At 44.8% G+C, this 13,934-nt stretch overlaps 1 protein-coding gene across 1 annotated transcript in view; it reads left to right on the top strand.

Moving 5' to 3' along the window:
• Window positions 1–13,934, top strand: part of UNC13C (unc-13 homolog C) — a 1,168,779-nt gene that overhangs the window by 407,772 nt on the left and 747,073 nt on the right. Inside the window, exon 7 of the mRNA XM_069222447.1 lies at window positions 3,633–3,704. Within this exon, the coding sequence (XP_069078548.1) occupies window positions 3,633–3,704 (72 nt within the window). The remainder of the gene's footprint in view (window positions 1–3,632; window positions 3,705–13,934) is intronic.

Below are 13,934 nucleotides of genomic sequence, written 5' to 3'. Positions count from 1 at the left end.
CTCCTCATTATCTATGACCCAGCAAGTCAACGCCATCTCCTCAACACCTTCCGCATGCTCCGAAATATCTACAAATGGATACCCACTGAAACCAGAAGAACAGTCACCCAAGCCCTCGTAAGCAGGAAACTGGACTATGGCAATGCCCTCTATGCAGGAACCACGGACAAACTCCAGAAGAGGCTGCAACACAACCAGAAATCCTTTGCAAGCCTCATCCTGGACATCCGCTGCCACTGCCACATCACACACCACCTGAGAAACCTGCAATTGCTCCCAGTCAACAGGAGAATCACATTCAAACTCCTCATCCATGCTCACAAAGTACTGCACAACACCAGACCAGAATACCTCAACAGACGCTCTCCTTCTACACCGTGACCCAACACCTCTGCTCCGCTGACCTCACCCTCGCAACTGTCCCATGCGTCCACAGAACTACAACCAGTGGTAGATCATTCTCGCACCTCCCTGCCAAAACGTGGAACACTCTTCCCACCCATATGCGCCAGACCACAGACCTCCTTACCTTCAGGAAACTTCTGAAGACCTGGCTGTTTGAGCAGTAGCAGCAGCTCTCACTTTTCTCCACCCCACCCCCAGTGCCTTGAGACCCTCAAGGGTGAGTAGTGCGCTTTACAAATTCCTGATTGATTGATTGATTGAATGACTGCCATCATCCCTATCTATGCTGCTGCCAGGGAAAACATTGCAAATTATCTTATTACCCAAGCACTTTAATTGCATTACAATCTCTTGCATGTGCTCCTGAAAGTCCAAGATCAGGCATATGGATAAATAAAGAAAATGATGACAGCTGCATTGAGGGCAACCACATTTTATGTGGAAGCACAAAAAGTTTCCCAAGTCAAAACATGTACTGCTCTCCTCCAACATGTGACAAAGCCTCCTTCCTGATGATTCTCACATAATTGTCTGGTGACAGCTGTACTGTCAACCCAGACCATAAAAAGGACATTAGGAAAGTGGACATGACTGAGAAAGTGGATTTTGATTTGGGGTGGATAGTAGTCTACTACAAGTGATAATGGCACTATTCTTGTAAGGTCCGGTAAAGGTTTCAGTAATTAAAACCTGAGCTCAACCCCTAGTAGCCAAGGTACATAGTGTACAGGCTTAAATTAAGAAAATATGTAAAGCACTTAAAAGTACCAAAATAGTTGAAAAGTCGAAAAGACAACACAATAAAAGTCCCACTCCAATTTATATAAAAAGAAATTTCTTAATGAACAAAAAGACAGAAAAGAAAATGACAAAAACCCAATAAGGGGAACTGGAGATGATAAATTTCAGAATCTGAATTACAATTTAGCACCAAAAAGCACAAAGCACCAACTGCAAGCAACTGGTCAAGCTGGACCAGGACAAGGGTATAATTTGAGGTGGACTACGATGGAGAGCTGGTCGGATACAAGTTAGGTAGATCCTGGTGAAAGATTTACCTTTAAACATAGATATTTTCCTGGAGCTGGTGAGTTGAGAATGGGGACAAAGCTGCCAAGCCAATTCAACCAAGGTTTGTTGCTACTGGACTGAAGATTCAGGTTCTTCATAGCTTTTCCCCAGCAGCAAGTACATTTCAGTTGGATCTCATGGAGAACTTATCTGGCATTGTGGACCCCTCATCAAACTTGATCAGGCAAAGGTTCCAAAAGCATCAGGCTATTGAGAGGACTTTCATGGTTGTGAATTTTTAATTTTCTCACCTAAACAAAAGGATTCACGGGGACCTCATTCAGCGCCTATCTGACTTCATGGGGACCTTCTCGGTTACAGTCTGCTGCCTTGTCCTGCTGAAAGACATTGACTTCAAAGAAAACAAAGGCAATATCTTAGACTGGGTCGAACCTCGTTAGAGTATCCAACCTGTGCTCCATAGTTCTTAATTTAAAAACTTTAAAAAATCTTATTTCTGTTTTACCTGATTAGATTTTTATCATTTTAGGGTCATTCTGCTCATTTAAATATTACCTATTTTTATATATTGGAGTGGGACTTTTATTGCATGGTGTTTAAAATATTTTAATACTACTAAATACTTTACTCATCTTCTTAAGTTAAGCCTGCCAACCTGCTTTCTCCATGACATAGCTATCAGAGGTTCAGCTCAGGTTGAAATACTGAAACATTTACTGAACTTAACAAGATAGTGACATGATTTCTTGTGGTGGACTCCCACTCACCCCAACTAATAATCCATTCGCTCGCTGCTAGCTAATGGCTTCAACTAAATATTGACAAGGATGTCGAATAGTAATTAGCCCTAATCCTACAGGTAACCTTACAGTACATGAACTAAAATGGAGGGAGGGTAATATTTCAATCTGTCCAGATAAGAAGGAGGAAAATCATGCAGGGCTTTACTCTACAGGTCTACGAGAGCTTGATTGTTGATCAAGGTGTTACGATCCACTGTATCAAAGATGTTGAGCAGATTTTATAATATACAGATTTATAGGTGACTTGTGTCCTGTCCAGGCCTCATGAATTCTAGCCTGGTCATCATACTGGTGTCTGCTCCATTTCAAGGCAGAACCCCATCTGTGCAAAATCTAGGACAGCATAGGATTAAAGTGGTTTGAGAACCAATGTTCAAAGTAATCCTCAAGTGCCTTGGTTGTAGATGGGTGAAGCAAGATAGGTCTGTAATGTGACTCAATTTTAATATCAAAGCTGGAATTCTTCGGTTTGGGCTTAATCCATTCTTCCTTACCCTGCTGAGCAACTACTTTTGCTAACACAAGTTAAACACAACACAAGTTCAGAAAAGGGATAGTCGATGGCCCAACCAATGCTTCAAAAACAGATGAAAGCCAAATATCCTATTTAAAACCTGATTTAAATGAGGTCAGCAAGACCTGGACCTCTCTTTTGGTGACTGCTGAAATGTGGCCTTGGCTGAGCCCTACCAAGTGCTGCACATTACCTACTGGTGGACACTAGAGCCCGACACAACTATAATGCTATTGATAGATGAGTTTCACATTTTCTGAAAAGAAATGTGCAGCATGCAAGCATTCTAGGGCAACATGAACAGAACCATGATATGCTAAATCAACAGAACGAATGAGCATGCCCAAAGCCTTACTTGACCCAACCAACCAAAGTCACCGTTCTTCCAAGGAGCCAACCCATGCCACTGTTTCTTAACTGCATCCAAGGAAAGTTAAGGAATAAGCTACATCCAAGCTTTCACTACAAAATTACTAGATACACCTTTTCAAAGACAGTGGAGTAGTCAATTCCTATCCAACTTAAATTTGTCATCATATGCTCAATGGCAATTTGTCTGCCTTCTCTAAATTTATCATGGTGTACGAAGTGAAAACCCCTTTCTCAAATCCCATGTGAGTAAAATGTGGGTGGGACTGTTTTATAACCCATAATATCAGTTGGACGATCTAATGCTTCCCGAAAAACTTGTCACTGGATCCATTAAGCAATTAGCAGAGAAGGACCCATGCTCGATTTTTTAGGGCTATATATAAATCAAGCCCTACAACTATAAACCACCAGTAAAAAGTATTAATAATGAACACTCTTTTCAACATGTTGTTTTGTATAGAGAGTATAGGCATTAATATTAAAACAGTTTGTTTTCATTGTAACAGACGCTTGCGGCTCGAAAGGCTGGCATATCACTGGCTATGGTCATCCGTACATCTCTAAATAATGAAGAACTGGTGAGTGATTGCAATAAATGATTACTAATTAATAAATTAATAATTTATTTTCCTAGAATTTCATAGAAATTGATATGACAACTTTTGTACGATGTCTTTACCTTCATTTATGGTAAGCATGACAGTGCAGTCTATCTCACACACACAACAAATGAACTCCTAAAATATTTTAGGGGTAAGTACATTCTTGTTTGCTCAACGTGTATACATTTCACCACTTCGAGTCATGGGTCAATTATAATTTCATGTGATAGGTGTTGACATCACAAAGTGTATTTACTGAACAGACTTATCCACTCTCTGTTTTGCACGAAATGTAGAAGTTAGTGAAAATGTTGCCACAAAGGGTTAATGTAAGGTTTTTTTATTTACTAATATAAGATACATTATCAGTTATATACATGTTGATTTAGTTATTCCAGTAGAAATGATCAAGCACAATACAGGAAGCAATGTAATTTTGCTTTTGACTCAGGAATGGAGAAAGGAATAGTAACAGATGAAGAAGATAAGTAGATAAAGGTGTACCATTCCTTGACAGAGTTACACAAAGTATGTAATTTTATTTATAATAATTAAAGGAGGTTAAGAAATCTAATTATAAAAATTAACAACAATTTCCAAGTGTAAATAAATGCATGCAAATGGAAATGGTATTGCTTATCTCCAGTAGCATAAAATGCATTTCTCTGTAATAAATATTTTTTAATTTTCATCCAAGTGTCTATCAATGTATCTGACTAATGTGTTCTCTAAGGTTATTAAAAATGAGAAATATCTTTAGAAACAATTAAGTTTTCCTTACTCTGTTTGTTTGATGGAACATTGTTCCACCAATTACAAATTAAAAATTTTCATTTAGGCCCTCAGAATTTGATGAAGCAGATGACCCTCATAAATTGGTGGTTTGTTTGCCCCTCCAAGTGCTTGAATTCCCCTACCCCATGTAGAGGAAGGAAATTTGCTGTGTTTCCAACAGTGGACCCTTATTTGGCTCAGCTTGACTGGGCATTGCCTCCACTACTCCACCCTCAGGTTATTAAAAGGGTTACTCAAGCTATTGTCATTCCATGCACTAACGTGTGAGACATGCTGGTTCCATGAAGGGGTAAAAAAACATAATGGCATCAACACACAGTAAGAAATGCCCCTTCACAAAGGGGCTAGTGCTCACCAGTTGAAACATAGTGCATGGTTGGCAAACTGCTCCACCTTAGGGACAGCTGCCACACTAGTGGCTGCACTGGTGGCATTAGTGATCCCTGTAAGGCAGGTAGGGATAGCTGAATCAGGCTGGGCGTCCCCAGGCATTGGAGTGAAGGACATTGCGTCCAGAAATCCGGTGGTCACATTCTTCAAATACCGCCTTAGTATTCAGTTGTTTCCAGTACACGGGCTGACAGACTGATAAATAAGCATGCATGGTCAAAACTCAAGTTCCTAATTAGGTGACCACCCATGCCCACCACCCTGCAATCACTCAATGCATGGATCCTCTTTCTGAATCTGCGATTTGCACACTGAGCACAATATTTGTTACTCTCTACAGAGACTCCTTTGGTGCATTGTAGATATCTGCAAATCACATTGTAACTACTCAGTATTGAGTTTGAAAACTCTTAATGTACCCTAAACATGTTTAATATGATATTAGTATGAGAGCAAATAGCTCAGGGTCTGTAATCACTCCTTAGTGCAACACCTTGACACAGTTTAATTATGTATTGTCTATGTATCCTATGTGCCTTCTACCCTCTACATGGCTAAAACATTAAGCCATATTTGTCCTGAAGGAGGTACTTGACAGAAACAAAGATTAACAAACCTATTGTAGAAGAAGTATTATTTTGTCATAGCATTGTAACGCAGCACAAAACTACTGTATTGTCTTGTCTTAGAGGTGCACAGGTGATGCCAACTCATTACAATTTGTCACAAGCTGTCAGGTAATTTGCTGCTTGTTCTGCCCTCTCTGGGATTTATTGAGTAGAATTGTGATACTATAAACATATATGTGAGCACTGCGGAGTTAGTGAGCTTGCCACCAAATTCTCCCTAGTAATTGTTTCCTCTATGAAAAAGTGTACCTCATTTACAAGAAGATTCATTCAACATTGTTGATTAAAGTTGTTTGACTTTGCACTCTATGGTTGTGTGTGCTTCTTTCTTATGCTCTCGGATCTGTTCTCAGTTCCTCTGTACTCGAGCATTAGTTGCTTGAATTTCTCTTTCCTCACTTATGAATGCATGAGATGTATTCAGAATTACATCTGAAAATAATCAAGTTTGTGAGTGCACAGCATTAATTGTGATCTGCATACAAATTCACCATTTTGGCTATCACTTTAAAGAAATGCTAACATGTAATGCAACTTTTTTGATGGGAAAAACAACATTATCTTTGGTAAAATCTTCCATAAATCATTACTTAGATGTCACCATTAATTGGATCAGGCCTTAGAAATGAAGATCTAGAAAACATTTCACAACCACATTTGAGATGGACTAGATGATTCTATTCCTTTTAGAAATGAAAAATGTTGGAGGATGGATTATTACTAGGGATAAGCTTGCAACTTTCACTAGTAACTAGGCCACCACCCCAACATAAGGTCTAGTCAAGGTCTCAATACATTTGCCCCTGGCTCAAACCTTGGTAGCTAGCTGTGAGTAAGGAGGCTTAACTCAGTAGACAGATATGTAAAGAATTTAAATACACTAATACAGTGAACAGGTACGACACACCACACAATAAAAATCACAAACCAATTTATAAAAATAAAAAATATTATCTTTAAAATGACACCAAAATGACAAAAATCAAAAATAGGGAACTAGAGATATGAATGTTTAAAGATAAAATCAAAACATGTGCTTTCTAGTGCCTAAAAGCCATTAAGTTTTACCTTTGGACTTTTTTTTTAGATTTTTCTCTCATTGTTAGGTGGGGCTCCTCATCAGGCCAGTATCCAATGCAACATTGTTGGCTTAATTTTCCAGGAGGCCCAGGTCAAACCTGACAGAGACCCCTGTCCAGTGAAATGCAGGGTGCCACCCAAAAGCATGATGGCTTCCTCCACAGTGTGGCATGTTTTTGACCCACAAAACACTGCACTTTAAAAATCAAGATGGTAGATTTCTCTCCAGCAGAGTGGCAAGACCAACCTACTGGTGTGGTTCATTTCCATTAGCACTCCTCCTCCAGACCATCTCCAAATTCCATTCCCTGGCCTGCCATTTGGCTGTGGGACACATGGTGAGGGTGTAGGCATGGCTGGCATTCCTTTCTGTCCTGTTCTCTTTGAAGCCAGGTTTGATTTACCCAGGCCCCTTTCTGGCCTGTGCTCTGCAGCTGCAGAGCTCCCCCTACCAGATAGCCTCTGCTATATGCAGGACACTTATCACTGCATCAAAGCAGCCTGGCTAACTCTGTTGAGGCTGAACAATCAGGAAAGGCCACTTGCAGGCTGGATTTTGGCTCACAGAAAAGAAAGTCCTATAACTTTTTTCCTGTATTAATTATGATACATTCAACAGTGGCAAGCTGTTGGATTTATTAGTACCAATCTTTTGAGCACTTGAATGATACATTTAGCTCCTTCCTAGCACAATTTATACTGATGTGAAATATTTCAATGTTGTCCTATGAACCTAAGTGTCTACAATGGGAAAAAAATGAAAGGGGCTGTTTTTTCCTCATTAGTGCATAGAAAACCTATTTTATAATGTCCCTGCTTATAGTTACATGGAGTCCTAAGCCTGGGGCAACTAGGGGAGACCTTAGGTGTGGCATATGTAAAAATTAGTTAGATTACCCCTTTGGAAGTACCTCTGATTCCAATGTTGAATACGCACACATTTTACTTTATAAAGACAGTCTGCAAGGCAGGGTGATCTTTAAAAATGACAGCAGGAAACACAGGAGTGCACATTATAGTGCAGGAACTCTGCTGGACCTATGAACCTCCCTGCCTCATTATATACTTTGTACTTATACATAGTTTGATTGCCTCTTTCCCTATTATATTCCAGGGACTTACAGGTGTCTGTCATTACCAATTATAAATATACACAGTGCCATTTACATTTTTAATCAGGGCACTGACTCTGGTTCTGGTTAGCAGAGCTCAAGGCACAATCAGAGTCAGTTCAGTCAGGAAACTTTGGAGTGACAAGGCTAAAAGTATGACTTTCTCAAATGGCCCCCCTCCCAAATGAAAGGTGACAGGTAACCAACCTACTCACTTGTAGTCCTCATCAGCTAAGTGGAAAAACAGGAAACTCCATCCGTATTGGCACGGGCACTCCTGGTTTGTGTTCCACTGTGAAGTCTATTCCCTATAGAGAAATGGACCAGCACTGACCATGGGCCTGGTTAGCAGAGTTCAGGGCACAGTCAGGGTCAGTTACCACCAGTATCAGTCAGAAACAATTGGAGTGACAAGGCTAAAAGTATGACTTTCTCACAGGGCTCCCCTCCCAAATGAAAGGTGATGCATAACTAACCTACACCCTTGTAGTCCTCATCAGCTAAGTGGAAAAACTGGAAGCTCCATCCACTTTGGCATGGGCACCCGGTTCTGTGTTCCACTGTGAAGTCTATCCCCTATAGAGAAATGGACCACCTCAATGGCTTTGAAATCTCCCCCCCTCACCTGCGTAAGCTATCAGAGAGATCTGTGGGCAGTTTGCACATGGAAGTGAGTACCAAACAGATATGGTCTCAGCTTTTTCAGGGACCGAACCATAGCAAATGCTTCCCTCTCAATGGTAATCCATCTTTGTTCTCTGGAGAGAAGTCGCCTACTAATGAGGGCATGTGTCTGATCAAGACCCTCCTCATTTACTTGTGCCAACACTGCCCCAATCCCATGTTCTGAAGCATTTGTCTGAACCACAAATTAATTTGTGTAGTCAGGGGCCATTAACACTGGTGCTGAACACATAACCTCTTTCAGAGTGCCAAATGCCTTCTGACACCCTGGTGTCCACATGACTTTCTTTGGCCTCCTTTTAGAAGTGAGTTCTGTTCACAAGATTCTCAATGGTCCCATATTTCTGAACATACCTTCTATAATACCCATTCAGAAAAAGGAAGGCCATGACCTGTGCCTCTATTGTAGGAGTGGTTGAATCCAGTATGGTTCAGATTCTGGCTCAGAGAACTTGTACGTGGCCTCCACCCACAAAATGACCCTGGTACACAACTGAACTCTGCCCTTTAAGGCACTAACAGGCCTTAATGGTTAGGCCTGCCTGCCTCAGGGTCTGAAGCATTTCCTTCAGGTGGTTTTAGTGGTCCTCCCACGTGGAACTGTACACCGCTATATCATCCAGATTAGCTGCACTGACCTGCTCTAGCCCAGACAGGACCCTGTTCACCAACCTTTGTAAGGTGGGAGGAGCATTCTTTAAGCCAAAGAGCATTACTTTAAATTGGTAATGTCCCTCTGATATGTAGAATGCTGACGTCTCCTTTGCTCCTTCAATGAGGGCTATCTGCCAGTATCCTCAGGTCAAATCAAATGTACTCAGGTACTTAGCAGCCCCTAACTTATCAATGAGCTAATCCGCTTCAGGTATAGGGTAACCATCAGTCTTTATGACTGCATTCAGTCCTCTGTAGCCCACACGGAACCTCAACTCTTTTTGCCCCTGGAAATTTGATTTGGGTACCAGTACCACGGTACTAGTCCTTGGACTGTCAGACGCCTCAGTGCCCCCCAATTCCAGCATCTTAGCTACATCAACTTTGATGCAGGCTCTGACCTGGTCAGAATACCTGCACAGCTTTGTTTTGACAGATAGGCTGTTATCAGTGTCAGTGTCATGGACACACCAGGTGGTGAGTCTAGGGATCAGGGAGACCAGGTCAGCAAACTGTTCCAACACTTGTTTGCAGTCTTTTTGCTGCTGATCTGTCAGCTTGTGAGAGAATGCACCTCCCTCCACTGAACCATCTTGCAAATTGTGGGAGAGGAGGTCTGGCAGTGGCTCTATTTCCTCTTCTCCTCCTTCTTCTGTGACCATCAGCTTGGTCATGGCTCCCCTGACTTGGTGGGATTTCAACCTCTTTACATGGAGGACCCTTTAAAGGTTCCTGGGGATGTTAAGGTCTATCAGATAGGTAACTTCACTCTTCCTCCATAGGGTTGGATAGGGCCCAGTCCACTTGTCCTAGAGGGTCCTAGGAGCAACAGGCTCCAACTCCCACACTAATTGTCCTGGTTTGTACTCAGGCGTATTAGCCTTCTGGTCATAGCAGAGCTTCATGAGCCTTGGCTGACCTCTAGGTTCCTGCTTGCTTTGCACATGTACTCTGCCATGTGAGATCTCAGGCCTAGTACATAGTCCAGCTCATTGTCCTTGGCTTCATTTACACGCTTTTCCAAAGACTCATTCACCAGGCACAATGGGCCTCCTACAGGCAGGGGAGTGCCTCGAGGCACCTTTGCTGGGCAGAGGAGGTCACGCCCATAGGAGCTGTGATCTCCTCAGCCCAGCAAAGTTCAGCTCAGGCAGCCAGGAGTCTGCACATATCGCGCATGTCTGCTCCTGGCTGCCTGACCTGAACATGAAGAGTGTCTGTCAGGCTGACTTTGTTCAGCCTGACAGACACTCTTCCTGGGGGGGCAAAAGGTGGGGGGGTGTGGCCCCTCCACCCTAAAGAACGGGCCACCACTGCTTACAGGGTGCCCAAACAGCAATTCAAATGGACTTAAACCAATCCCTTTTCATGTAACTTCCCTCTAGGCAAACAGTAGGCATGAAAGGAGAACATCCCATCTCATCCTGAGTTTGTCAGACACACCATTGATCATGCCCTTCAGGGTCTTATTGAACCCTTCCACTAGAACATTAGACTGGGGATGATATGGGGTGGTGAAGTTGCAGCTGACACCACATTCTTCCCTCATCACCTTCAGATAGCTGAACATGAAATGTGTACCCCTATCTGAAACAACCTTCTTTGGGAAACCCACTCTGGTGAACACACCAAGTAGGACCCTTGCCACGGAAGGAGCATGGACTGTCCTTAGGGGAACTGTTTCAGGCTATGTCCTAGCATGGTCCACTACCACCAAGATATATCTGTTCACTGATGCAAATGGTGGGTCTAGGAGAAAAACAATGTCTACCCCACCCTCTCAAAGGGAGCCCCATCCACTGGCAGTGGTATCAAGGGAGACTTTGGTTTGCCCCCTGTCTTGCCACTGGCCTGACAGGTTGCACAGGAGATACCAAGCTCCTTCACTTTAGCATACATGTTGGACAAATAGAAAAGGAGAACCAACCAGTCCCAAGCCTTATTCAGACCCATATGACCCGCCAAGGGGATGTCATGACTTAGAGTGAGGAGGAAACACCAGCCTCTTGGTGGCTGCCACCTTGAGGTCTCTGGCCTCAGTATACCGAACTCCGTCCTCCCAATAGAATCTGGGCCTGATTCTAAGCTTGGCGGGCGGCGAGAGCCGCCCGCCAAGCGGGAACCGCCAGAAGACCGTCCCGCGGTCAAAAGACCGCGGCGGTCATTCTGGGTTTCCCACTGGGCTGGCGGGCGACCGCCAAAAGTCCGCCCGCCAGCCCAGTGGGAAACACCCTTCCCACGAGGAAGCCGGCTCCGAATGGAGCCAGCGGAGTGGGAAGGTGCGACGGGTGCAGTTGCACCCGTCGCGAATTTCAGTGTCTGCAAAGCAGACACTGAAATTCTTTGTGGGGCCCTCTTACGGGGGCCCCTGCAGTGCCCATGCCATTGGCATGGGCACTGCAGGGGCCCCCAGGGGCCCCACGACACCCCATACCGCCATCCTATTCCTGGCGGGCGACCTGCCAGGAACAGGATGGCGGTATGGGGTGTCAGAATCCCCATGGCGGATTCCCATGGGCAGCGGAAAGTCGGCGGTACACCGCCGGCTTTCCGCTTCTGGCCGCGGCTGTACCGCCGCGGTCAGAATGCCCGGCGGAGCACCGCCAGCCTGTTGGCGGTGCTACCGCCAACCCCCGCCCTGGCGGTATTTACCGCCAGGGTCAGAATGACCCCCTCTGTCTTTGTCCCTGACAGAACTCCTCTCTGGTAGGCCCACCAGCTCCTGTCAATGCTGCTAAGTTGGACAGATCTTGCAGGGGTAGAATTCCTTCCCCTCAAAATTAGATTCCTCCTGCACCTCTAGAGTTCTCTTGGTTGACTCACCAGACCCGGTGTCCTTTTTCTTGTGATTGGATGTTTGGCCCATTATTCCAGAGTTCAAGTGTCCAGCCTTTCCCTGCTGAGCAGCCTGTGATCTGGTCATAGCACATACCCAATCAGGGAGGTCCAGCATCACCATCCTTGCATGGACCATTCTCTCTACCCCTGACCAGTCAGATGCTTCAAGATCATTTCCCAGGTAAGTCAGTCAGGACCAGAAAGGAAAAATGGGGTGACCAGGCTAAAAGGATGACTTTCTCAACAAAATTTCTTCTCTAATTATATGTTAAATGATATGGACAGAAACTTTAAACTTCTAATATAATTCACATATTTATTTATGTTTAGGAAGATTTAACAGCCACCACTTCACATAAAATCTGTTCTCATTCCTAAAGATATAAGGCATCAATCAATAGCCTAACTTACAAAATAAGTTGAAATTGTACTCTCCTATATTTCTGTGCCTATGCTTGATGTAGGATTGTAGCTCTTTTCATTTAACAAGGAAGTATCACTAGGAAGCAACACAAGTTGCACTTCAAAGACAAGACTAATAACATTGCTTTTTAAATAACCATGAGCATATTTTTCATTTCTACATAGGTGCGTTCAATATGTTCATGCAATTGAATGTTAAAAGTTTTTGTTTTCCTCTGGAGAACCCCCTTCCACTAGACACTTTGGCCCTCATTCTGACCCTGGCGGTCGGCGGAGAGACGGCGGTCGGACCGCGAACAGACCGGCGGTATTAAAAATGGCATTCTGACCGCGGCGGTCCCCGCCGCGACCGACCGCCACTTCTCCACTCCGACCGCCACGGCGGTCATGACCGCGGGGCTGGAGTTTGCGCACTCCGGCCCGGCGGTCGTCCCAAGACCGCCAAGGGTATTATGACCCTGCCTACCGCCGCGGTTTCTTGCGGGCGGGAACCGCCGTGCGAACCATGGCAGTAAGCACTATCGGGGCCAGGGAATTCCTTCCCTGGCACTGATAGGGGTCTCCCCCACCCCCCACTACCCACCCGAGTCCTCCCCCCACACCCTCCACCCCCCTGCCACCCCCCAGAGGTGGTACGAACCCCCTCCCCACCCCCACCCCGACATGCACATACATGCACCCCGACATGCACACACCCCCAACATGCACATATACACACCCCCTACACACACATACACAACGGGGACACATACCCGCACACATACATGCAGACATGCGCACCTGCCGAACAGCACACATTACCCATAGACACAGCAGCACCCCCCGCCCGCATACACGCACTCACACACCCCCTCTACACACTCACACGCACACCCCCATGCACGCCCACATCACACAACACCCCCCCACCCCCTCCCCTCACGGACGGTCAACTTACCTTGTGCGTTGGTCCTCCGGGAGGCGACGGGAGCCATGGGGAGGTGACCGCCAACAGAAGACCGCCAACAGAAGACCGCCACACAGAAATGTGGGTCGTAATTCTGTGGGCGGTGTTCTGCTGGCGTGGCGGTGGAGGTTGACCAGTCTCCACTTTCCCGCCGACCGCCAGTGTGGCTGCTGGCGGTTTTCCGGCGGAACGCTCCCAGCGGTCAGAATGCGCACAGCGGCATACCGCCGCGGTCGGCGGTCTTCACCGCGGCGGTAACTCGGCGGTCTTGCGAAAAGACCGCCAAGGTCAGAATGAGGGCCTTTGTGTGCAGTATCTTTTTCTTTTCTAACCTAACCTAAAAATTATTTTCTTCTTGCTTTGACAGGGGTACTTTTCAGAGAATGTTTGTAAATAGCCACAGATAAGAATATTTATAGGAAGGCCCAAACTTTTAAGGGTATTCCTTCCATGAAGCACCCACTCACCCCCAAGAGAAGATGTATTCACAGAGAAAAGCATGTCTCTCACAAGAGTAAATCCATACTCGTACAAGAGCTAATCACAAGACAATTTGCAAATGTACGCTAAAATTGATGAGAGTCCAATATGTAAGTTGGGTCCTTTGAATTGGTAAAACATATCCCTTTCATGCTGATCTGCAAGAAAAACACAT

The sequence above is a fragment of the Pleurodeles waltl genome, chromosome 3_1, assembly GCF_031143425.1.
Source record: "Pleurodeles waltl isolate 20211129_DDA chromosome 3_1, aPleWal1.hap1.20221129, whole genome shotgun sequence".
NCBI lineage: Eukaryota > Metazoa > Chordata > Amphibia > Caudata > Salamandridae > Pleurodeles > Pleurodeles waltl.
Note: the sequence above shows the minus strand (reverse complement) of the source record. Positions and strands in the feature narration are given on the sequence as shown.